The following is a 26,390-nucleotide window of genomic DNA, read 5'->3' as shown; positions in this document are numbered from 1 at the left end:
AGTTCTTTGTTGTCTGTCCCCATCCATTAGAATGTCACCTCCGTGGAGGCATGCACTTGTTTGTTCCCTGCTGTATCCCCCTGGGCCTCTAACTGTGCTTGGCACACAGCAGGTGCTCAGTCAGTATTTGCTGAAGGAATGAACGAGATAGAAACCCTAGAGGGAACCAGAAACCTGTATAACACTGGGTTACCCCTGCTACAAGCCCCACAGTGGGATGGGTCGGGGGAGGGATTCCATTGTATTGTGTTCTAGTTTTTGAACCATGTGGGTACCTTCTTCAAAATTAAATTAAAAAAATGCACCTCTTTTTTAAAAGAGAAGGAGAAAGGAATTTATGCAGTTCAAAAGGACCTTAAGTAAGTAAATGAAAGTCTTCCTAGTTCTCTTTCCCAGAGATCCCTGCAGTTACCAGCTTGACTCTACATTCAGATAGTCTCTGCTTTTGCCTGCCTAGAAAGGAATGGACTTTTTTTTTTTAATTTAAATTTAAATTTATTTTGCTTGGCACCATGATTTTTTCCCCCTCACTTAATAATGTATATTCAGAATCATTCCTGGATTCCATATCCATATATACAGAGCTGCAGGTTCTTTTTATAGGCTGCATAGTATTTCGGCATGTGGAATTTATTTAACTATAACCAGTCCAGTTTATTTAACTATTTGATGACTCCCCCTTTGGACATTTGCCTTTTTCCCCAGTTTTTTTGCTTTTGCAAATAAGACTGTCGTATGTCCTCGTCTATCCACCAGGCTCTTCACATTGGCATTATTAACACTTCGGGCTGGATAATTCTTTGCTGTGGGGGCTGTCTGTGTATTGTAAGGTGTTTAATAGCATCCCTAGCCTCTACCTAGGAGATGCTGGTAGCATCCTTCCCCACCATTTGTGATGACCACAGATGTCCCTAGACATTGGCAGATGTCCCTTGGGGGACACAATTGTCCCTGTTTGGAGACCACTGATTGATAGGCTGAATTGTAAAATGTAGAATTGCTGGGTCAGATTGTATGTGCATTTCAAACTGTAGATTCATATGGGGAAAAAGGCCCTCATATTACATATTGTGCAAGTTTACACAGCATATTTTGGACATCTTTCCCTACCGTATTTTCTTCTGCCACATCATTTAATAGGTGCGTGGAAGTACCCTCGTTGTTTTAAAAATCAGCCTTATGATTGGACATGCTGGTTGTCTAGCCATGATGAAAACTGTGATGAATGTCTTAATATAAAATTCTCTGCATGCTGAGTGTGAACTTCAGTTCTGCTGCTTCCTGGACTACGTGACCTTGAGAATGTTAATATACTTTGCGTCCCTGCTCTTCATCTATAAATGGGGAATGACAGTAGTCTCTACCTCATGGGGTTACAGTGAGCATTAGGTGCCATAAATGCACATAAAGTTCTTAGCACAGGATTAGGCATTAATCCCGCGTAATAAACATTGGCCATATTTTGTTTTAGCATTACTTTTATTAGGGGGAAACTGGCTCCAGTGTATCAGAGTGCCTGTTGCATCATTATATCCTCATCCGCACTGGGGGTTAGGGTTTTTTTTTGTTTTGTTTTGTTTTTGCTTGATTTTGCTCTCCCCCTATGCCTTGATTAATGTGATCCTTGGGCCTCCCTTTCCCCATAGGTCCTGTTCTCGAACATCGAAGACATCTTGGAAGTTCATAAGGATTTCTTGGCAGCCTTGGAGTACTGTTTACATCCTGAGCCTCAGTCTCAGCATGAACTTGGGAATGTTTTCTTAAAATTCGTGAGTACAATGCCCCAGCCCCTGTCGGAGGCTGTGGCTTTGGGGAAGTGGGCTTCTTCCCCAGCTCCCCCAGGCAGACCTGTCTGGGACATGGAGTGGCAGGTGGCAGACAGGCCCAGCCTCTGCCCCCAGGAGCAATGGGAAGCAGTGTGGGCCCAGCAGATTCGTGGTATTTTTAGTGGGCTCTCCCTCCCCTCAGTGCCACGGACAGTGTGGCTTCTTGCTGAATGGCTGTGTCCTAGGGTTCCCCTGACCTCCTGGTCTGGCAGGGCCCTTCTGCTGCAGAGTGACCAACAGGGGTAGCCACTGCCAAGAGGGTGGCCTTGGGTCAGACAGACCTGGGGGCGAGTCCTGGCTTGGCCAGCCCCTCACCCATGGGGGTATCTTAGGGTCCCACTTCAGCTGCTGGTCAGAGAGGCTGAGGCTTTTCATAATAGCCTCTGTCTTCCTGCAGGATTGCCAAGTTGCTTGGAATAGTGAGGGAATGGCTGAGGAAGGAAGGGAGATGTGGGCCCCCTAAAACCCAGCCACTAACTACTGAGTTCATCGCAAACTGGCACAAACATTCTCTTTGTGCTGCGCACTGTTTGACATGCTTTACATATTTTCATTCATTAAAACTTCAGAACAGCCTTCAACAGTGTGTACTATGATTGTTCTCACTTTGGAAGTAGGGGAACTGAGACCCAGAGAGGGTGAGTCCTAATACAAGATTACACAGCCAGTGAGAGAGCCACTGTAATCTGGCCCCAGGGCTTATATTTTTCACCATCTTAGATGATAAGTCTCCTGAGATACGCATTAAACACCTACTGTGTGCCAGGCACTGTACTTGGCCCTGACGATGCTGCCCTGTATAGGATGGGTTTGTTCCTGCTGCCCTGAGGCTCATAGGCTGGAGAAATGGAGGAGGCCACTTCAGATGGTGACATGGGCTGTGAAGAATATAAAATACAGATGTGGCAAGCAGTGACTCTGCTCGAGGATGTTTGAAATTGGGAAGTCAGGGACAGGGTTGCTAGAGTGAGTGAACAAGAGCACCCAGGACATCTGAGTACATTTGGTAAACGACAGATAATTTTTTAGCGTTAGTATGTCTCATGCACTATTTGGGACGTACTTATACTAAGAAATGATTTGTCGTTCATCTGAAAGTTTGAACTCAACTCGGTGTCGTGTTTTATCAGGCAGCCCTGGTCAGGGCAGGCCTCTGGACCTGGTGAAATGGGATGATCTTGGGGAGGGACATTCCAGAGGGAGAGACGAGCAAGGGCAGTGGCGCCAGACTGGGAACAGGCATGTACCCGGGAGGAAGGCAGGCAGCCCGGTGTGGCCGGAGCCGAGTGAGTGACGGAGGGAGTGCAGGGACGCCATGGGGGCAGATCCCACAGGGATCTTATTCTAAGAGTTGTAGGTTTTTAGCAGGGAGGTCATACGGTCTGCATATCCCGAGCTGTGTGAATAGGTGGATGATAAGTTGGGGAAACCCTTGCAAAAGTGAGACCTGGAGCTCATGCTCCCGTCCGCGCTGGAGGTGATGTCTACATGGCTAGCTCCGTCCCTTCTCTGAGTCTCAGTGTTTTGGGTGTGAAGTGAGTGGTTTGGGGCAGATGGCCTCCGTGGAGCATGTGTCGCCCCCTGGGTAGCTGTGGACAACAGCCGTCACCTCTGACAATCCTGGAGCCCTCTCCGGGGTCTTGCCCCTCTTCCTCAGCTGTCCCCAGTGGGCACCTGCGTACTTCTCCCGCTTCGCAGCCCAAACCCACAGCCACATGTTCCCCACCCGCCACATCTGTGTGTGCCCAGCTGCTTGTCCGTTTCTTCCTGGCACAGCAATCAAAGCCCCATGTGGGGCCCCTAGGAGGAAATTGAACGCTTGGGCTCTTAGCTGGCAAAAGCAGCATTTCTATGTCTGTGGGGTCCCAGGCCTGGGACACAGTGGGGATTGGGCTCAATGAAAGGGCAGGGGGGTGATGGAGCTGGGCATGGTTTTGAGGAGGGGGTATTGCCATTTGCTAAATTTAAGCTCTCCTATCCTCAAGCCTTTGGTCCCCTGCCCTTTTCGCAAGCTGAAGGAGAGGAGGACATTGCAGAGTGCACCCGAGAAGGGGCTCGGGATGAGGAATGACAAACCTGCAGTGATCTCATCACTCACTTACTCCCCTCTCCTGCAGCCATGGCAGACATTGCTAATCAGTCACAGCATTCTGCCTCTGGGCTCCCCAGGGGGAGCTCCAGAATTCTTCTCACCAGTGTTCCAGCCAGTGCTCCTCCTCGATTGGGGTCGGCATGTGAGAATAAACAGATTTGCCTCTGCTTTCTGGCCCAACCTCTTCATTGTACAGATGGAGATGGACAGGGAGACCCTGTCACCTCACCAGGCTTGGGTCCAACTTTTCATTGTCTTCCTCCTTTCAAAGTGTGCATTTATTAGGACTGTCTTCATTGCAAGTGACAAAACCACCAATTCAAATAGGCTTAAACAAACAAAAGACTTTATGACTCATACAAATGAAATATTCCAGTGAGTGGGCTTTAGGCATAGCTGGATCCAGGGCCCCATACGGTGTTTGCAGGACTTGGTCTGTATCTTTGGGCTCTAATTTCCTCTGTGTTGGCTTCATTCTTGAGGGGTGGGGGGTGTATGCCTCACAGGGTGGCAGAGGTGGCCCTCAACAGTTTCAGGCTGACACTCTCCCAGCTTGCAGTGACAGTTCAAAGGGAGCTTCTCTTCACAGTAATTCCAGCATGAGTCTTTGAGGGCTGTCCTTGGCCCAGCTTGGGTCACGTGGCCACTGCTGCCAGGACAGGCAGCTCTCTGATTGGTTTGGCCTGGGTCGTATGCTCACTTTGGTGCCTGGGAGTGGAGCTGGGTCAGTGGGCTGCGAGTGGAGGAGGTAGTTCCCAGGGGAAAACTTGGGGGCCATGACCGGCATGGGAGGAATGGCTGCTGGGTGGGTAAAACAAGACATGGTCCAGCCAAGAGCCGAGGCTGTAGTTGTGGTAGACCAGGGTCATCTGGAAGAAGCACGGGGCCGGTGTGAGGCCTGTTGGGCCCCTCTCAGTTCCTCCTTGTGCTTTCTTGCTTTCATTCACGATGCCTGCTCGCTGCCGGGGACTCCAGTCCCCACTGGGACTACACCAGTGACCCCAGCAGATGCAAAGGCCGCCCCCATGGAGCTCACAATGCGGGTGGGGGATGGTGGAGAGGGGCGAGATGGACAGTGCACAGCTGAGGAGTAAGACGTACCGGGGGTCAGGGCCTACCGTATTTCCCAGATTCTGTCCAGTCCCTTTCCCTGGTGGCCTGTTCTAAACCTGCGAACCCACTCAGCTCCCTTCCTCCCCACTCTGCCTGCCCCTTTTCCCACCATCAGAACCTACCCACCCACTGCCCCACCCTGTCATAGATCCGTTCACCGTGGGATAACGAATTTGTTTAAGTCCTAATAGTGGTAGTAATAGCAGCCCAGATAACAACAGCAACAATACTAGCTGATACTTAGTGAGCCCTTGCTGCGTTCCATTTTCAGCACTTAACAGTGTATTCACGTGATAATCCTCACAACCACCTGATGGTGGAGAGACCACTGTTGTCTGTACTTTATGGACAAGAATGCAGGGGCTCCGAAACCTGACATACCTTGCCCAAGGCCACAGAGCTGGCAGCCTGGGGAGCCGGACTCTGTACCTGGCTGGAGAACTTGCACTTGGACTTACAAGGTTGATGCTGATAGGCCCATGGAGGCTCTGTTGGCTTATCTATAAACAGGACTGATAGCAGGGTCTGTGGGCCCCGGGAAAGTTAAGGCTCTGCAGAGCAGAGCAGTAGCCCCCCACACCCCCCTAAAGCTACTTGCATATGGTTGGGACCTCCTGCTGTCATGCCTGTGCCTGCACTGGGAGCCCAGCCCTGCTGTAGGGCCCTGTGGACCTTCTCTGCAGGAGCAGGCTCCAGGCAGGCCGCTTCCTGTCACCTTCACCCAGAAAGGCCCTTCCTTCTCTGCAGCCCACTTCACCATGGTCTGCAGCGGAGGCCTGGCACCACGTACGTCTGGCAGCTCCCCCGTTCACATCTTTTTTCCTTGCTTGGGTGAACCCCTGCACAGACTTCTCCTGACCAGTCTCCACTGGCCTTGATGGTCCCCTGGGCTCATTGGAGATAGTAGGAACGGAAAGACTTCTCTGTGGGCAGTGTGGGGGATGCTGGGGCCCCCCCCTTCCCCTTCCCTGTGTATCTGCAGACACTGGGTGAGGCAGACAGTCGTCGGGGACTCGGGGCGTGTTTCTGTGCGCATGCTGACATTGGTCGTGGTGTCTGGAGCACCTTGCTTGTGTGTTGTGATATTTCAGAGCATTTGGCCGCTCCTTGGAGTACGCGTCAGGTTTGTTTGTCCTGGGTCATTGTGACATTGTTGGTTTTGGTATTTTTCTCTATTGATTCATGATTATTGGCTGTGTGTGTAGCCAATACTTTTAGAGGCTTTTGAAATATTCTCTGGAGTCCATTGTGTCTGCAGCACTGTCCTCCTCGTTCCGCATATGGATTATTTAAGCCACTAGCCGCTCAAGTCGTGGGGGGCTGTCGTTATGTCTGTTTTGTAGATGAGGGAACCGAGGCAGAGAGAAGTGAAGCACCCTGCCCCAGGTCCCCCGCTACTCAGGGAGCACGAGCCTGGGCTTCTGACCCAGGTGCTCTGGTTCTAGAGTCACTCTGAGCTTTTCATCATTATCTGCAGTTCCCCTCTAAGCTTAGTTTGTGGATTTGTGGCTCGCGATTCATCCCCCTTTGGCCTTCTCCTCCCATCCCCATCTTTTGCCATGACCTGGAGCGAGGGGTTCTGAGAGGTCGAGTCCTGGTGCTGCCACTTCACCAGGCGTGAGCCCTCGGGTCCGTGGCTTGTCCTCAGTTTTCCCATGTGCCACTGGGGCACATGGAGTCATTACCTGTCAGGTCACTGTGAGGAGTGGATGAATGGCCCCGCATTCCAAGAGAGCCGTGTGTAACAGTGACTAAGTGCTCAGCACACACTCGGTGTTGGCCATCGGCTCTGGCTGCGGGCCCTTCACTGTTGAGAGTGTCTGCCCAGGTCGTGCACCCACAGCCCCCAGCACTGAGCTGGGGCAGGCTGGGGCGGCTTATTGATCCTGAAACCCGTTCCGCCTCCTCTCTGGTTTGCTCTTTCCTACAGCCACCCAGTGGCAGGATGACGGGGGTTTGTTTAGAGACAAGATGAGTTGCTTGCTTTGCAGACCCACCTCTTCCTTCCTTAGCTTCTTGGGATCTTCTGCCCAACCCCCAGCCCAAGGTCAAGGCCCGTCAGCCCATCCTGTCCAGTGGCCTTACCCAGGACATCCTTGTTTAGGGTTTGGCAGGTTGGGAGGTGGTGTTCTGTGAGCCTTTTGGAGCCGAGAATGTTCGGTGCAGAGCTTCCTGCTAGTCCCGGGAGCCCTGGCTGATGGTTAGAGACCTGGAGACCCACAGGTGACCTCTAGATTGGCAAGAGTCCAGCTTTGCGCTTAGGGGCATTTGGAGGTCAGCAGAGCTAGCCCCTTGCCTCAAGACTGCCACTGCTGTGTGGCAGCGACCAGGGATCTCCTTTTCCCCCCAGATTCCTGAGCCTTCTCTAGCTTCTTCAGGTTCATAGGTACAGGGCATCACACATAGTAGGTGTTTAAAGTCCAGCTAGTTAGCGGATGTTCACTGAGGGCCTACTGTGTGCCAGGCACTGTGCCGGAATCGGGGAATACCTCAGTGAACAAGACGGAGGTGGTCACTGCCTCCGGGGGGCGGGGGGAGCTGACTGCTATGTGGGAATAGACAGATACACAACCTGAATCCTTCCCGGTTACACCTGGCTCGCTACTTTAGCTAGGGTTGTCCAGGTGTTGTTTGAGGAGGTGGGATCTGAGTTGGGGAGTAGCCAGGCCTGGGGGGAAGAATGTTCTGGGTAGAGGGTATGGCAAGTGCAAAGCCCTGAGGTAGGAATAGGCTGGCAAATTCCAGGAGTAGATAGAAGGCCAGTGAGATGGGGTCAGAGAAAGGCAGGGTCACATTATTTGGCCCTTGAAATTCATAATCAAGTGTTGGATTTCATTCATAGTGTAGTAGAATACCACGGGGCGTGTTCAGCAGGCACGTGACGCAGCCTGACTTGCCCTTTAATGCTAAGGGTGGACACTTACTGAGCACTTACTATATGCTGAAGCCTTGTGTTTTCACTCATTTAATCCCTCTAACAACCCCATGAATTAAGGACTATTCCTAACTCCACCTTCCCGATGACGAGATGGAGGCACAGAGAGGCCAGGGACCTTGGCCGAGTTCATACTTAGAAATGCAGAGCCAGGATCGCAAGCCCAGGCTGCTGGCTTTGAGTCTGCGCACTTGACCCTGGGCCCTGGGCTGTGCTGCTTCCTGAAAGGTTACTCAGGCTGCTGGGTGCAGACTTGGGGCAGGAGTGGAGGCTGCGAGGCCCACAGTGAGTGCGCATCCCCCTACCTGAGGTTCCTTCTGCTGTGTGGTCGCTCAGGGTCTGGGGCTCCTCCCAGGCTGGCCCAGGCATTGGCACATCTCAGAGCGTCCGCTTTCCTGCCACGGGCTCTCTCCCACAGACTCTGTCCTTGTCTTGCAGAAGGACAAGTTCTGCGTGTATGAGGAATACTGTAGCAACCACGAGAAGGCCCTGCGGTTGCTTATGGAACTCAACAAGATCCCCACTGTGCGCGCCTTCCTTTTGGTAAGTTTACTTGTCACCCTCCCTTCTGCTCTGCTTCAGGCTTGTGGATCTCTGGGCACAAGAGAGCTTCATGCTGACCCATGTTGCCTGGGTCAGCTGGGCATAACAGCTGGGGTAACGCTGGGATCACCAAATGTTTTCTGTAAGGGGCCAGATTTTTGCCTTTTTGCATCACGCACTCTCGGTCACAGTGACGCAGTTTTGCCGTTGTAGCATGAAAGCAGCCATAAATAATACATAAAGGAGTGAACATGGCTGTGTTCCAGTAAAACCTTATTTACAAAACAGGTGGCGGGCTGGATCTGGCCCTTGGGCCACGTTTGCCAATTCCTGATCTAAAGTAACGATCCTGTTAAGAATAGCAAGGGTAGTAATGATTGTATTGTTAGGATTACTTAATTATAAGTGAAAGAAAATCCAGTTAAAATTGGCTTATGCCAAAAAAAATTTTTTTTTTAAAGATTTTCTTTATTTATTTGACAGAGAGGGACACAGTGAGAGAGAGAACACAAGCAGGCGGAGTGGGAAAGGGAGAAGCAGGCCTCCTGCTGAGCAGGGAGCCCGATGCAGGGCTCTATCCCAGGACCCTGGGATCATGACCTGAGCAGAAGGCAGATGCTAAATGACTGAGCCACCCAGGCGCCCCCCCCCCATTTTTTTTTACGGGTTCACTTTTCTGTGAAGTTTAAGACCCAAGAGGGCTTCAGGCACAGCAGAATCTAGGTGTGCCAATATGTCATTAAGAATGTGTTTCTTGGGGCGCCTGGGTGGCTCAGTTGGTTAAGCGACTGCCTTTGGCTCAGGTCATGATCCTGGAGTCCCTGGATCGAGTCCCACATCGGGCTCCTTGCTCGGCAGGGAGCCTGCTTCTCCCTCTGACCCTCCCCCCTCTCATGTGCTCTCTGTCTCTCTCATTCTCTCTGTCTCAAATAAAATAAATAAAATTAAAAAAAAATTATAAATAAAAAAAAAATGTGTTTCTTGGTTCTGCTTTTCTCTGCCTTGGCTCCATTCCCAGGGAGGCTTCCCCACGTGGTACCGTCATGGCCTCCAGCAGCTCTATGCTTACACCTCTCATAGCAGAGAGGCTTTAGGATAGGAAAGCTCCTTTCTCAGTAGTTAACAGCAAAAATCCTGGGTCTGATGCTCGTTGGTTCAGCTTGGCTCAAGACCTTATCCCTGAACCAACTGCTGTAGGTGGAGGGTTTGGTTGTTGCTCTGATTGGTCGCTGCTGGAGCTGGGGGGCGGAGTCAACTCCACCCATACCACCAGCTCCGAGGGTGGGGTGGAGGCCTACAGGACAGTTGGTTTGCACTTGTGCAAGTAAGTTGGGAAGAGACATTGGTCAGGCCAGACAGCAGACATCCCTGGAGGTCTTCTCTACAATTGCAGAGAGCTTCACTTGTGCAGAAAGGTTCTCATTTGTGATTTCCTTGGAGTTTTACCAGCCACTGTCTATTGTGGGTGAGTTAAGGTATACATTTGTCTGCTCTGCAGACATCCCAAATAACAGAGGTTTAAACAAAGTAGACGTTTATTTCTCTCTCATGGTAACAGTGTGGATGTAGACAGTCTGAGGCTGGGATGGGGGCCCTAGTGTCAGGGGCCAGTGCCCTGGGCTGTGCACTCATCCACTGGTCTAAGATGACTTCTCACTACTTCCACCTTCCGGGTAGTGGGGTGCAGAAGGGTGGGAAGGAGGGCCTGCCCTTCTCCTTTTAAGGGCACAGCAGGAAGCCACACACATCTCTTCTGCTCACATCCAGGACCTCGCCACGTGGCTACAACCAGCTGCAGGGGAGGCTGGGGCATGCAGCTGTGTGCCCAGATGGAAATTCTGTTGCCGTGGAAGAATACAGTAGGGAACACTGCATAGCCCTTGCCAGCAGGTGATTCTGATGACTCTAAAATCTGAAGTGACTTCCCAGGAGTATGTCTCTCAAGAGACTTCCCAAAGCGATGGAGTTTCTCATGGGTTCGAATCCTGAGCCCTCACTTCTAAATCCCCAGCTCATTCAGTCAAAGACCAACATCCCCACCCCCAAGAACGGTTTTATTTCCCAACAGCACATAGAAAATAAGGCACACAAAAGTAGAACATCTAACAGAGCACAAGGAGTGTTAACCACATGCCCAGAGGGCTAAGCTACACAATAAAATTCTTACCTGTGCTTCTCCCTGATGCACAGTCTCCAACAAAGTATTTCCAGAATTTTGATTCAAAATGTGTGTTTCCTTCACTAGTACGTTTGTGTTGCTTGGTCCATTTTTAGGGAGCATCTGAAGAAGGGCAGATGGGTCTCAAAGGTCTTAGCATTCGGGACTGATGCTGTTGGCCGCTCTTATCTGCATTCTTACCTTTCCAGTTTTATACTTAGATTCATTAAAGAGTCAGGGCCAGAAGCAAAGATGAAGTCGTGTAGCACAAGACCACACACGGCCCCGCTTCCGTGTTCGACCTGCTGCCTTGAGTCCCGTAGTCCCTGCTGCCCAGGCTCTAGGCTGCTGGCCGAGGGCCTCTCTTCCTGGGGGTGTCCCCTTGGGCTCAGCTGGGTCTTGGGAAGCAGGAGATGCCAGGATGGTGTTAGCAGGGGTGTGTGAAGGGAAGGGCCCACTCTCTCTGTCCTTCCTTCCTCTCTCTCCTGCAGTCTTCTCGATGGGCCAGGCTGCTGTTTTCCCAGCAGCAGCTGAGCAGGGCCGGATCCGGCCGGGGAAGGACACGGGGGGAGGACACGGGGAGGGGCCTGTGCCAGCCCATGCATCATCTTCCCCCCCCCCCTGCTGGTGTCTCCCAGCTTTTGGCCACTGGCAGAAGAGCTGTCTCGAGTCTATCATGGGATGTTAAGGCGTTGGGAACAGACAGGATCTGGCTTTTCAGTCACGATGTGTTGTGTGCTTGCTGAGAGATAGGTTGGGGATTTCATCTTTCTGTGACTCAGTTTTCTTGTCTTTAAAATGGGGGTAATTTATTCACTTATTTGTTCATTCTAAATCTTGGGGGATGACAGTAACCAAGGCAAGAAAAGGCCTTGCTGTCATGGAGCAGCCATTCTAGTAGGAGAAACTTACGTGCTGTATCGTGTGGTGTCAAGTTCTCTGGAGGAAATACAGTCAGTTAAGGATGACAGGCTGTTGGAGGGAGTTAGGATGGTGGTCGCTATTTTAGATCGGTCTGTGGGAAAACCGTGTCTTTGGTGTTTAAGCAGAGACTTTGGTAAAGTAAGAGAGAGAAGCAAGGAGTATCTGGGAGGGAAGCATTCCAGGTAGAGGAATTGTACGTCCCAAGGCCCTGAGGTAGGAGAGTATTTGACAAATAGCAAGAAGGCCAGGGTAGCTGGAATGGACGGTCTGAGATGAAATGCAGCAGGAAGTGAGATCAGAAGAGTCGAGAGGCCAGATAATAGAAGGAGCATTTAGGCATCGGAAGGGATCTGAGATTCTTAAAAACCTTTTATTGCAGGATATAGCGACTTGCACTAAATGCACTCATAGCGTTTCACCTCCCCCAGGTCAATTCTGTGAAGGAGCAGAATTTAAAGAGATAATTTTCACAAGTTTTTCCCATTGTGCTCGCAGTGTCATCTTGCTAGGATAGTGAATGGCAGCTCTATGTGTGTTTGCCTTTTTTTTTTTTCCTTAAATGAAAATAACATGAAACAAGAATTTGGAGTGTCTGGGGAGAAGTGTGGTTGGCAGCTTTGACAGTTATGTGAAAACCCCTTGATCCTGGACAAAGAGCCAGGCCCTTCTCCCGCCTGTTGCTGGGGGCTTCTGGAAAGTGCTCCCCTACCCCCAGGCTCCCCTCTCTCTGCCCGGAGCTGACATCCTCAGGGCAGCTTATGGTGAGCTAGTGCTCGGAGGACAAAGGCCTGAGTGTGAGCAGTGTGGGGCCTGGCATCTCCCAGCTGCCGCAGCTCCGATCCCCCATCTGTGCCCCGGGGGAGATGCGGGGGTGGGGGCCACGCAGCTCCTGCCAGAGCAGGAACCTGGGCTCCCCGGGATTCTGCTTCTCCGAGCAGAGGGCCCCCCGAGCTCCCTGAAGGGCAGCAGGTTTGAGTCTCGGACCCGTCCTTTTGCTTCTGTGTGCCAGTTTCCCATCTGTAAGAGGGAGAAAATGTCCCTGCTTATCCTGGGGCTGTGAGGAGCACGAGGTACAGGGCCTGGCACGTGGTAGGCGCAGGGCAAATGTTCTCTGGGCTTGTTTTCACTTGAACGTAAGCAGGGAACTTGTATCTGATTTGTTGGGCAGGTGCCCCAGTGCTTGGAACCGTGCCCAGCCCATAGTACACGCACAATATTTATTCGTGGAATGAATAAATGAATGAGTGAACGAGTGAGTGATAGGATGAGAATCCTTTTCCCCAGGAGTTCCTGTGTCATTTGCGGTCTGCCCGCGCGGTGTCGAGGAGGAAGACAGGGACTGTGGGCTGTGTTGGCAGGTTGCTCGTTCCTTAGTTTGTCCTTTCCTTCCTTCCTGCGTGCATATCAGCATGCATGTGTGTACTGGGCACATAGCGAGCCCTGGGACAGGATGGTGAGGGGTTACGGTGGGGGACTCAGTTCATTTTCCAGATCCTGTTACCCTCCCTCTGCAGAGGGAACCAACCCCTGTTAGAATTTGGTTTATTTTCCTTCCATCTGTGTCTTTGTATTTTACTACAGATGTGTTCTCCACAAACAATGCCTGGTTCTGTTGTGTGTGTTTTTAAAAGCTTTGTGTGAATGGGTTCATAGCATCCACATCCTTCTGTTTGTGAGGTCCACCCGTGTTGCTCTGCGGTGTGCCTGGTCCCCCGTTTCCACCGCCGTGGAGTGTGGCGATGTGTCAGTCGACAGGCATATTTTTTCCGTCCTTCATTTGGTGGCTGTTCAGGTTGCTTTCCATTTTTTGCTGTTCCAAACAAGACAGTTTTGAATGTCCCCGTTCCTGTCTCCTGGTGCGTATCTGTGAAAGTTCCTGTAGTTCCTACAGACCAGGAGTTAGCAAACTTTTTTGTAAAAAGCCAGATAGTGAATAGTTCAGGTGTTGTGACCATATGGGGTCTGTCACAACCACTCAGCTGTGCCACGGTAGTTTGAAAGCAGGCACGTGCAGGTATGTAAACAAAGGATGTGGTTGTGTTCTAGTGAGACCCTGCTTACCGCAACGGGGAGCGGGCAGGATTTGGCCCAGGGAGGACAGGTTGCCAGGCCCTGATCTAGGCTTTGTGCTGGGTGACAGATATGCATATTTCCATCTCCCCTAGGTGTGGTTAATTGCTTCCGAAGTCTGCAGCTGTGTTTTGAGAGTGCTTCCCCTGCTTATTTGAAAGGGGCCAAGTCCCTTTGCGATCCCTGGCGAGTTTTAATGAAGGTCTTCTGTCCGTTTGCAGAGCTGCATGCTTCTGGGAGGCCGGAAGACCACGGACATCCCTTTGGAGGGCTACCTGCTGTCTCCGATTCAGAGGATCTGCAAGTACCCCCTCCTCCTCAAGGTGAGACGCTCACCCAACTCCTTTCTCTGTGTTCGAAGTGACAGAAAACCCAGCTCTGACTGGCTTACTCGAAAAGTAGAACTTGTTAGTTCAAGTAGCTGAGATGTGTAGGGGCTGCGCTGGCCTTGGGCCGGGCTGGGTCCTACCAGGACCCTGCCTCTTTGTGTTCAGTTCTGCTTTATATTCTGTGTGGTAGCAGATGGCTGTGTTATTCTGGCCATGCACCTCGTCCAGTTCAAGGGCAGTGGGAAAGCCTGAACCCCTCTTCTGGTAGCTCCAACATAAGTCCTGAGAATCACTCAGGCTTTTGCCGTCTGTGGCCAGAAGAATGTGATGTTCTGAACAGTTTGGGCCCGAGTCATGTGGTTTAGTTTGAACCAATTACATGAAGCCTTTGCATGTGCCATTTACCCTTCTCCCATGTGCTTAGACTTGGACTTTACCCCAGTGGCAAGGGGCTGGGCGGTGTGGGGCTCTGATCGGTTGAGACATGGTCCAGTGCAGTGAGCTGGGCAGTGTTATGTTCTGATTGGCTGATACCAGGATCAGGTGCTCCCCGCCTGACCCAATCACACTGAGCAGGTGAGCTCTAATTGGTGCAGGCTTATGTCATGTGCTCCAGCCTCCCAGCGAATCACATGATCCCATGGGCCACAAGCCCGTGGGCGGGGGATGCAGGACCTCCTCATCACAGTTCTGGCTATTTGTGGAAGAGGTTGGGGGCTGCTGCATGGGCCCAGCACAAACAGCCACACACCGCTGTCTTCAGCTTTGATTTAGTCTCGGTGGCGCAGACCAGGGGGGGTTTGCTGCTTGGGTGGCTACCCAAGAAGTCTTTTTTTTTTTTTTTTAAAGGTTTTATTTATTTATTTGACAGAGAAAGACACAGTGAGAGAGGGAGACAAGCAGGGGGAGTGGGAGAAGCAGGCTTCCCGCTGAGCAGAGAGCCCGACGCGGGGCTCGATCCCAGGACCCTGGGATCATGACCTGAGCCGAAGGCAGACGCTTAATGACTGAGCCACCCAGGCGCCCCTACCCAAGAAGTCTTAATTCTCAGTGGCAGAGTCGGCTTCTGGGCAGATCCCCAGCTGGGTGGATGGCTCTGCCGCCATCCGCTGCTCTCTGCCCAGGGTTTTCAGTGCTTGGAAATGGCAACTCATTGGCCCAGGCCTCCCCTGGCTCCATCCTGAAGGCCTTGCATCTGACAGCTGTTCCTTGGGGTCCCTGCTGGTGGATTAATTTGGCTGGTGGTGCCTCATTCATGCACCTGTCACTGGGGCCACATGCATCCTTGCTCCGTGAACTGGAAGGCAGAGGGGAGGGGAAGATTACTAGGGCATTCTTGAACTTGACTTTCTGCTGGATAAGGTGGGTGACCCTTGAGTCTGTGAGCTGGACCAGACCCTGTCTGCGGCCATCAGCTCTGCCCGGGAACACAGGTCTCTAACGTGTGCAGCCATGGTTGATGGGACGAAGTTCTCTCTGTACCTCCTCTCGCCTCCTGCTCTGTGTCTGTCCCTGGGATCTCAGAAGGACCGTCTGCAGTCGTTCTTGGAGCTGCTTTGCCAAACATGTGTTTGAAATGCTGTGTATGGCTGGCTCTTCACCTTGGTGCAGGGAAAGCTCCAGGTAGAACTTGCACATCGGTAGCCTGTGGATTGAATTGGACCTACAGATGTGCTTCGTTTGATCTGTTCGGTGTGTTTTCCAAACTTGAATCACGTACCAGCATTTAAGAGGTTGTTCTCTATGGCGGTTTAGGGCAGGGGTTGGCAAAATGCTGGCCTGTGAGCCAGATCTAGCCCATGGCCTGTTTTTGTCCAACACATGAGCTAAAAATGATGTTTACATTTTTTAAAGCCTTGTTTAGAAAAAAAGAAACCCCCCAAAACAAACAGAGAAGAATATGTGACAGAGACCGGATAGAGCCAACAAAGCCTAAAATATTTACTATTTAGCCGTTTACAGAAAAAGGCTGTTGACCCCTGGATTAGCGCCAGGCTTTGCAGCCAGAGGCTGCTTGAGTTTGAATTCTAGAATGCTCACCATTTACTAGCTGCCTGACCTTGGGCAAGTCACTTCTCTCTGCCTCAGTTACTCATCTGGGGTACAGGGGTTGTATTAATACAGACAGGGTTTTTATAATGATTGAACATTTTTTCACTTAATTCTGAGAACAACTTGATGAGGGAGGCACTGTGATTAGCCCCATTGGCGACACTGAGGCACAGAGGAAGTGGCCTGTTCACGGCCAGCTAGTAGGTTAAGTGGTAGGAACCGGGATTTGAGCCCATTCTAGAGGCCTGCCCTCTAACCACTAGGTTCCGCTGCCAGTTAAGCACTTTGGGCAGTCAAGCTGCCAAAGTCCTTGGGTTTTGGGGATGCTGACCTTCTCAGTGCCCTAGGTGAGGGTCTGGGGAGGTCAGTGGCCTTGTGTTTTGTGGCTCAGTGGCTGCTCTGTTCTTTCTCTCCTGGGGTTTCAAACCTGGAACATCTGACCCATTAGGAAAAATGCCAGCTGTAGTCCCACAGCCCAGTCAGGGCTCCCTAGGTGTTAGCCCTCTGGTCTGTGGGTCTGGGAAAAGTCCAGGGTCTCAGCAGGTGCTTGAAGTGGTAACATATTTTAACAACCAGTGGAGCTGGACCTGTGTGTGTATGTGTGTGTGTGTGTGGACTCGAAGCTCACAACGGGAGGCCCAGGTGTTTCTGAGGCCTGCTTGGCCCCACGGGCCACAGTTCGGTCTGGTGGGATTCATGGGCTCTGGATTTCCAGGAGAACAGACAGAGAGGAGCAGAACTGGCTGGCAACCAGTGGGAGAATAACTGCCCACCGGAAACGATGATGAAGCCAGGCTGTGGGTTTGCTCTCCTGACCAAATGGCTGTTTACTCGCCCCGTTTCCTCCGTCTCCAGCTGTGTTTATCGGGAGCTCAGATAGCACCAGGGGGACCAGCCAGCAGGGCCTTAGGTTCCTGTGGGGACGTGCCATGCTCCCCGCCTGATGGACTTGCTCAGTGTCCTGGCCTTTGGCACCCACAGCTGGAACATTTGCATCAGAACACAGCTGGGACTGAGGGCAACGCTTCATGCTCCTCCTGAGTTCCTCCTTCCTGTCACATTTTCCAGAGGATTCTAAAAGACGGTACCACGAGCCCAATCCCTCAAGCCTCTCCCCCTCTGGCCCCTGCAACTCTGACGCCCTCGCAGATGTCCCCGTGGCCCTCTGAGCCCCCTTGTTTGAGCTGAACTCCGAATCCAGTAGGCGAATGGGGTCAGGGAGCCTGGGTGGAAAGAGAGAAGAGGCAAGAATGAAAGCCTCATTGGGAACGGCCCCAAAAAGCTGAACTTGAACGTTGCCTAAGAATAGCCAGAACATTCTCTCTCAGCCTTCGGCCCAGGCTTGGGATAGACAGTTGGCATTTTTAGGCTTTGTTGAGTTTTCCATCGACATTTCCAGGGAAATGATTCAGGCTTGGGGTCACGCCCCTGGTGCTCAAGTGACAGGTGCCCGAGGGGAGGCTGACTGTCACTGTCCCTTTGGGTTGTTTCCTGGTGATGCACAGATCTCATTGGGCTACTCACTGCCCCAGCGGCTGGTGTGGCTCAGGACCCACAGTGGCTCCTGGGACAGCCTCTACCTCTCAGGCTCCAGGCAGACTGGGCCCCACGAGGGCCTGGTACATAATGGAAGCAGGTTGGGGCAGGTGGGGGCAAACTGGACGGGCACACATCTGTCCAGAGGGGCAGCTGCCACCCCAGCCCCCCTGCTCTCCTTTGCCTCCTATACTCTTGGCCCCTTCCCTGCTGTCTCCTTTGCTGGCTCCACACCTTCTGGGCCTAAGCACAGGTGGGCTCAGGGCTTGGTCCTGGGGCCTTTTCTCTCTCTAGACTTGCTCCCGGAGTGGCCTCAGCCACCTTGTGGCCTTTTAAAAAATATATATATATATTCAAAAGTTGTGCAATCTTCATCATAATAATTTTAGAATATTTTCATCACCATCAAGAGAAACTCCAGACCCATCAGCAGTCCTTGGGCTTTTCCCTCCTGCTCCAGCCCCTGGCCACCACTCATCCACTTCCCGTCTCTGGGGATTTGCCCGTTCAGGACCTTCCATATAGACGGGATCATATCATATGTAACCTTTTGTGTCTGGCTTCTTTGCTTTAGCACAGTGTTTTCCAGGCTTGTCCACATGGCAGCACAGATCAGAGCTTCATTCCTTTTTATGGATGAATAATATTCCATTGTATGGAACCTTATTTTGTTTATCCGTTCATTCCTTGACGGATGTTTGGGTTCTTTCCACTTTCTGGCTATTATGAATAACACTGCTATGCACGTCCATGTACTAGCTTCTGGCGGACACTCCCATGGCTTTAACCCCATCTCTGTGTCTGACCTGCAGCCTGGACCTGTCTCCCAAGCTCCAGGCTTGTTTTCCTGCCCACTCAGCTTCCCCACTTGGATGTCAGACAGGCATCTCCTACCTAACATGTCCAAAAACCAAATGCTTGGCTCTCCTCTTGCCCCAGACTGGGCTCCCCTTCCCCGCCACCCTCTTGTCCCCGTTTCTATAAATGGCCACTCCTTTCTGGTTGCTCAGGCCAAACCGGAGCTGTCTTTGGCTCACCCTACATCCAGTCTCTTAGGAGGTCTTGTTGGCTCTGCTTTCGGAATCTATCCTGAGTCTAGCCCTTCCAGCTCCTTCACTCCACCGTGCTCCCGGGCCCCTGCTACAGCCCCCGCTGGGTCTTCCTGCCTCTGCCCTTGTCCTCCACAGTCTCTTCTCAACTCAGCAGCTAAGCCTAAGCCAGTTCATGTCACTTCCTCACTCAAAACCGTCCAGCAGCTCCCTGTCGCTCAGATTGAAATCCGGATTCCTCATCAGTGTCGCCTATAAGGTGCTACACAGTTATGTTTCTTTCTGACCTCCTGTGCTTCTTCTCCCACTCCTCTGGCTCTGCTCCAGCCACACTTGTCTCCTTGCCGTTCTCTGAACACAACAAACATGTTCCTGCCCCAGGGCCTTTGCACTTCATTTTTCTTCTGGGACGTCATTCATGTAGATACCCTGAAGCTCACTCTCTGATATTGTCAGGCGTCTGTTGCTCAGTTGTTCCTCCTCAGAGAGGCCTTACCTGACCACCCAGCTGTAGCAGAGGCACCTCTGCCATTCTCTGTCCCCTTGCCTTGTTGTTGTTTTTCTTCACAGTCCCTTCCCCTAACTCACATTCTGTTCTTACCTCTTGGTGTACGGATTGATTTTCTGAATCCTCATTAGGCTATCAGCTCGGCCAGGGCAAAGGTTTGGGCCTGTTCTGTTTGTTGCTATTCCCCAAGTACCCAGCATGGTGCGTGGCACATAGTGGGTACCCCCCCCCAGTGACTCACTGAATGACTATGGAAATGCCACCCTAGTGTTGCCAACTGTTTCTAAATCCAGAAATTGGGACTTTTATAAAAGGTGCAAGCACCTGATTTCCAAATGTCAGCTTGGTTCAAAACTTGTCAAACGTGCTGAGGCCAAATAGGGCATGTCCTGGGAGCTGGGAGCCGTCTGCTGGGGACAGCTGCTCTAGCACGCTGCTGGCAGGGATGCTTCTGACAGAATGGCTACTCAGGGTACAGCCTCGGGGCTCCGCATGGGCTCCCGTGTGTCTTGCACCTCCCACATCTGTCTGCAGGCGATGCAGATGTCGCCCACGCTCAGCGTGAAGACCTTGCCATTCAGTTGTTCCCTCTGTCTCCCTGGCCACCGGGGGTGTGGCACCCCTGCGGATGGACCACGGTCCATCACCGGGAGGGTGTTGGCATCGATTCCTCATGCAGGGGGATGGCTGGGGAGTGGCATGTTCCCCAGAGTGGGGCCGTGGACCATGCGGGCCTCTCCAAAGGATGTTAGGTGGCCCATGGAAAGCCTTTATGTGCGGTGAGTGGTAGGGGAGGGAGGCGGGCAGCACTGGAAAGCAGTGCATCCCATAGGGAGAATGTTCTTTTCTTAGCAAATCCGTTTGTGTCTTCCTGATTCCCTCCAGGAGAGAGTTTCGCTTGGTGCTGCAGTTCCAGGCATTTGGGAGGCCATTTGTTTACTCACCAATGATTGTTGAACAACTGTTATGTATAAGGCATCGTCCTAGGTGCTGGAGATACAAAGTGAACAAAACGGCCCAGAGCCCTACTTCTGTGGGACTGGCATTCTGCTGGGGGAGACAGACAACGGAGGGATAGATAGGAAACGAATATACTTGTAGAGTTGGCCTGGGTGCTGTGGAGGAGAAGTATCTCAGACTACGAGGGTTGGTAAGGGCCAGGAGTGAGGGACTGAGAGGGTGACATTTGAGCAAAGACCTGGAGGAGGTGAGGAAGGGGGCCATACAGGTACCAGGGGGAAGTGTCTGCCAGATAGAGGGAAGAGCCAGTGCAAAGGCCCTGTGGTAGGATCGTGTCTGAGGAACAGTTAGGTGGCCAGAGGAGGATCTGAGGGAGAGAGTGGGGGAGTGAGGTCAGAGAGGTGATGGGGCCAGTGTAGGCAGGGCCTTGTGGGCCACTGTGGGGTCTTTGTCTTCTCTGAGTGTTGTAGGTGCTTCAGGAAGCTTCTGAGCAGGGGAGGGACAGGGTCTCCCTTCGTTCCCGAATGGACTATGACTGGGGAGTGGGGGCAGGGTCCAGGGGGTTGACTTCAGCGGTCTGACCCAGGGTGGTGGTGGGGGGGTGGTGGGTTCATTTTGAGATTTACCCCTTCACATCATTTGCCCATTTCCTGTTGAATATTTGGGTCATTCCTCTGGAGTTCTTCTCTGACTCTGAGGTTGCGAAATGAGCTCCTTATCTGCCAGGGATCTGGCAACGATTGTGGCCATCTTGCTGTGAAGGCCCAGGAAGTGAGAATTCTCCTCACTGCAGCCCCCGCCGCCCCGGCTCTCGTGCTCCCCTAGCCGCAGCGCCCACCCTGCATCCTGCGCCTCGGGCTGAGCGCAGACACCTTGCCCAGGCTGCTCTAACACCCAGTGTCAGCTCAGGTTCTTGTGTGGGTGCGGTGAGCCGCAGTAGCCTGGGAATGCTCCCTCGGGGTGGGGCACCTCTGCTCGCACCTCTTTTTTTTTTTTTCCAAAGCTTCGGGTCACACTCTCCTTCCCCTTGTCTGATTTATCTCGATCGTGTTCACGGCCTGGGGCTGTTGTCTGGTTCCCCCTTCCCCTGGGGGAGCACCTTTTGCCAGAGAGAGGGCTCCCTCTCCCCCTTCCTCGCTTCCCCTTTGCTGTGTCCCCGGAAACTGGCAGGCGCTCAGGAAACCCTCCGGGTCCCGATGCTGCAGAACATCTGGGCCTCCGGACCGTTAGGACCTGTCCTCCAGAAAAGAGGCTGTTGGTTTTCAGGTGGGGCAGAAATGAAGTGAATGGAGAGGGAACGTTCTGGGGTTGGTTTTCTGCTCGGAGCGCTCTGCTCCGAACAGCGCGCTGGCAGATTGCCCCCTGCTGTCCCGGCACGTGTTGTCAGAGAACAGGCTGCTGATGGCTCGCGTAGACTGAGAGCTTACCACGTATGTACTTGACCGCGGAGGTCCTTTCCCTGGAGTATCGGCTTCACCGTGCCCGTGAACAGAACCAGACACACATCCAGGCTCACATCCGCGTTCCTCCTCGTACTTTGTTGCGGCCTTGGGTCATTCTGCCTTTATCTCCTTATCTGTTAAAGGGGATAATAATGGACCCCACCTCCCACGCACAGAGTAAAGGCAGAGTGGGCAGTAACTGCCGCCACCCTCCTCCTCCTCCTCCTCACCATGGTCCTCCTTATCAGTGCTTTTCAGCATGGAGGGCGCCTGGCCCGAGGTCACCCGGCTACAGAGGGGCAGAGCCAGCCCTGGCACCACATGTGGCACGTCAGAGCACCACATCTGTGATTTTCAAGGGAGCAGAGAGGTGGGGAGATCCTGGAACCATTAGGCACGTCTGGGTCGGATGGTTAAGGAGACTTATCTCTGCCGGCACAGGACCTGTCGGTTGAGTGATTCGACTGGAAAATTCTGCAATCTTGAGGTCCTGCCAATGTCTCCCTCCTGTTTCTCTCTCATCACACATAGCGCGTGGCGAAAGCCCTTTGATGACAACGAGCCTGGACTTCAGCACGGCCCAGGCCTGCGCTCGTGGAGGGGGTGTGAAGCGGTGCGGGAGGGCCGTGGAATAGGGCCTGCCCAGACTGCCACGGTCCGTTCTGTCCCTGTGAGGTGGGGTGTTTTTATACCTGTTCTACAGATGAGAAGACTGGGGCTGGGTGGGGTCTGTATCTGTGGCCTCCTCTCTGACCTCCTGATCTCTGTCTTGTTTCTCTCTTTTCCTTTCTGTCTTTCTCATTTACATCCCCTCCAGCTACACCGCCTCATTGCTGTTCCTCCTTACATCCCATAAACACTCCCACCTCAGAGACTTTGCATTTGCCCTACGCTCTGTCTGGCACACTCTTCCCCAAGATTTTTGCAGGACTCCCTCCCTTGCTTTATCCAGAGTCTCTGTTTAAATGTCACCTCCTCCAAGAGGCCTCCCCTGACCTTCCCATTTGAAAGAACACCTCCCGGGGCTCCTGGGTGGCTCAGTCGGTTAAGCCTCCGCCTTCGGCTCAGGTCATGATCTTGGGGTCCTGGGACCGAGCCCCAAGTCGGGCTCCCTGCTCAGCAGGGAGTCTGTTTCTCCCTCTGCCCATCCTCTGGCTTGTGCTCTCTCTCTCAAATACATAAATAAAATCTTAAAAAAAACAAAAGAAAGAACACTTCCCTTCCCAAGACCTTCAAGCCTGTCATTCTGATTTGCTTTCATAGTATTTATCAGTGCCTGACATTGTATTGTAAGCGTGATTTTTCTTTATTTTGGTCCATCTCCTTTACTAGAATGTAATACCCACCAAGTGAGGAATTTTTCTCTGTTTCATTGACAGATTTGTCCCCAGGCCTTAGAATACTGCTCTGCCATGAAGAAGGTGCCCAGGGGACATTTATTGAATGAGTGAGTGAATGAGCGAATGAATCAGTGATGATCCCCAGCCCCAGAACACCCGCTTTGGCTCAGGGTCAGGTGACCTGGATGCCGTGTCTGGGCCCCTCTGAGTCAACGTCTCTCATTCCTGTCCTCATCTGTCCCCTAGGAGCTGGCCAAGAGGACTCCTGGCAAGCACCCGGACCACCCTGCGGTCCAGAGCGCCCTGCAGGCCATGAAGACCGTGTGCTCTAACATCAATGAGACCAAGCGGCAGATGGAGAAGCTGGAGGTCCTGGAGCAGCTGCAGTCCCACATCGAGGGCTGGGAGGTGCGTCGGGCGGGAGGCCTCCTGGGCTTGAGAGGGGCCCCAGGGATGCGCAGCTGCAGGTACGCTGTGGTCTGGCCCCCAGATTTCAGCCTGCTGTGTGTGTGTGGTTTGGCCTCTGTGGCATTTGTAAAAAAAAAATTGTTTAGTTATTTTCCTGTGAAGTCCACATAAAAGTCTAGATTTAAAGTTTCTTTTGAAAAATCAGTAGCCCTGGGCCCCCACTTCCCATGACCACAGCCACTAGAGCTTCCGGTTTTTTCCTTAGTCCCCAGTGCCTCCCATTCCTCCCCAGTCTCTCTCCTTCACACGTTGCCTTGTCTGCCTGGTGTCCATAGGCCTTTGAGCTTTTGAATGCCAAGGTCCACGGTAGTGCTTACGGGTCCACTCCAGGACAGAATTCTGGCCTTGACGCTCCCTTGCTGGGTGACTTTAGGCAGATATCTTAACTTCTCTGAACCTCCTGTTTCCTCATCTATCCCTGGCACACAGTAGGTACTCAATAAATGGTAGGTGTTGCTATTACATTACTATCATCACGCTTACGGGGGTCTGGGATTCTTGAAATCTCATTGTGCATGTATTTAAACCTCCATGTCTTCCTTAGATTTATTTGCTTAAACCTCCATGTCTTCCTTAGATTATCAGAGATTTCCTACAAATCTGTTGAAGGAAATGGGGAAATCTGAATAAATAAAAAAAAAAATGAGTATCAGAGTAAATGCAGCTGGAATGGAAGATCAAACGGAAAGATGAAAGACTCCTAGATTCTTCTCTGAATCATCTGCCTTTGGGTTTTCTGGCGCTTGCTACTTTTGGGATTTCCACTTCTTTTCCCTGCATTCCGGAATCCTGAATGTGACTCCGTATCACTGCAGAGATTGAGAGTCTGGCTGTAGAGAGGGGCCTGCTTTGAGGGAGGAGGCGGGTAGTGTGGATTAGCGCTTGCCACGTACCCATCCTCTTCCCGCTGGGCCTTCCCGTCCTCCTGGAGCCCGGGAACGAAGAGCTGCATTTCTCAGACTCCCTTGTAGATCAGGTTTGGGATGTGATTGGCCAAAGTCAGATCCAGCTGCTGGGGATTGGGCAGATGGGGTGGGACAGAGATCACCCCGTGCTGTCTTTGCAGCAGAGCACAGCCGTGGTCGTGTTGGGGGGTCCGTGGTAGCATCAGCAGAGGGTCCGGGCTCCAGCATCCTGGGTATTCAGAGGCATGGGACACCTGCTTGTTGTTGGTGGCGTGTATCTATCAGGCAGGGCTGGCTCTGCGGCTGGCAGTTGAGGCAGCAGCTCCCAAGGACTAGATGCAGCCTGGTGCTGTTTTCCTGGAGTATCCGCTTGGGCAGGTGTGTGTGACTCTTCCTTTTCCCAGTGGGGGCCAAGGCAGTGGCTCTGTGGGGGGTGGGCCAGGTATACGGTGTTGTTGGTTTTCTGGGAGCCCCGGTTTGGATTCCTGCCTCTCCTAGACCATCCGACAATTAAGTAAGCCCCTTATTTCTTTCTGCTTAAAATATATGTAGCTTGGTTTCTATGTCCTGTGACTGCAAATTGCCGGATACTCAGGTGTGTCGGTTAGGGTGTGTTGTCTCAGGACTCATGTCAGCCCCAAGATGTCAGGGCTCCCACTTTGTCTCCTGCAGTCCTCTTGGCCTTCCCCGCCTGCTTCCATGAGAGCCGGCGCTCCAGGCATCTCGTGTTCCAAAATTGCAGGAGACAGGGGTATGGCCAGAGCAGTTGAGAAGAAGCTCTTCTCCTCAGTGGAGGAAAACCTTTCCCAGATGCCCCAAAGAGACTTCCCCTTTCATCTCATTGACCAGTGGGTCACACGGCCACTTTCAGCCAACACGCCTACCTAAAGAGCAAACAGAATGGAGGGTGTGCTTAAGCCTGTTTGGGCTTTGAGCTTCCTGGCAGCCAAGGTGAAGAGAGCAAGAGACATAAGTTACTCAATATTTATTTTCAAAAAAGGAAGACTGAGCAGTTCTTCTGGGAGACAGAGAGCTTCCTGGAAACCAGCTGAAAAAGAAATTTCTCACATGGGAGCCTGTGGAGAGGAGGATTGAGCAAGCAGTTTGGCAGCGGGAGCAGAAGTGATCTCTAGATCACTACTTCTGGGAAGGACCTAGGGAAATAGGAACTAAGGATCTTTAGGGGCCCTTTTAGACCCTGAAAAATCTACAGTTGGAAAGTGGCCCTGATTTCGATCACCGTTTCTGGGTGCTGTAGGAAATACATGCGCCAGAATAAGAATTGCTGGCGATGATTGAGCCCTATTACATGTCTCCAGTACTAAGGGGAGGTGCTCTTATGATCCCCATTGGACAGCTGAGGAAACGGAGGCACAGGGACTTGGTTTGGAGGCCCAGCCCTGTAACTGACAGATTGCCCTGCCTCAGGCAAGTTTGTCACACTCTCTTGGCCTCCATTTGCCCTTGGTTGTCTAATTTGAGTAATAGTATCTCTTGAAGGTACCTCCTGGTGTCATTCTTTTTTTATTTTTTTAAGATTTTATTTATTTGTGTGTGTGTGTGAGAGAGAGGGAGAGCACAAGCAGGGGGGAGGACAGAGGGAGAAGCAGGCTCCCTGCTGAGCTAGGAGCCCAATGCGGGGCTCGATCCCAGGACACTGGGATCATGACCTGAGCCAAAGGCAGACGCTTAACGACTGAGCCTCCCAGTCATCCCTCTTCTGGTGTCATTCTCAGGATAAAGTGAAAATTGGAGTATGAATGCTCTTTGGAAAAAGTAGAGTGGTTTTCTGTGCAGTCAAAAGGTTTCTTTTTGTTTTTTTGTGTGTTTCTTCAAGTAATCTCTACTCCCAATGTGGGGTTTGAGCTCACAACTCTGAGATCAAGAGTCACATGCTCCACTGACTGAGCCAGCCAGGTGCCCCAGTAGGAAGGTTTTTAAATGCAGTTTGATCCTCAGGGTGACTTGTAAAAATAATGTGTTATCATAGCTAGAAAAAATCCCATGTAACAGTGAAGCTACTTGCAGTGACCTCATGCTCTCTGTAGTTACAGCCTCAGGGGACAGCGTGACTTCGGGTGTAGTTTGTAGTGAACTGGCAGTGGTTGCAGATCCTTAGTTCGGATAATCTTCCTGATAA

General features: G+C 52.0%; 1 protein-coding gene across 1 annotated transcript in view; it reads left to right on the top strand.

The window, feature by feature from the left end:
* Positions 1–26,390, top strand: part of PREX1 (phosphatidylinositol-3,4,5-trisphosphate dependent Rac exchange factor 1) — a 176,917-nt gene that overhangs the window by 75,360 nt on the left and 75,167 nt on the right. The window contains exons 3-6 of the mRNA XM_035025355.1: positions 1,647–1,769; positions 8,405–8,509; positions 13,883–13,984; positions 23,124–23,285. Coding sequence (XP_034881246.1) covers positions 1,647–1,769; positions 8,405–8,509; positions 13,883–13,984; positions 23,124–23,285 — 492 coding nt within the window. The remainder of the gene's footprint in view (positions 1–1,646; positions 1,770–8,404; positions 8,510–13,882; positions 13,985–23,123; positions 23,286–26,390) is intronic.

Source organism: Mirounga leonina, unplaced genomic scaffold (assembly GCF_011800145.1).
Source record: "Mirounga leonina isolate KUSES-001 unplaced genomic scaffold, KU_Mleo_1.0 Mir_195, whole genome shotgun sequence".
Classification (NCBI taxonomy): Eukaryota; Metazoa; Chordata; class Mammalia; order Carnivora; family Phocidae; genus Mirounga; species Mirounga leonina.
Note: the sequence above shows the minus strand (reverse complement) of the source record. Positions and strands in the feature narration are given on the sequence as shown.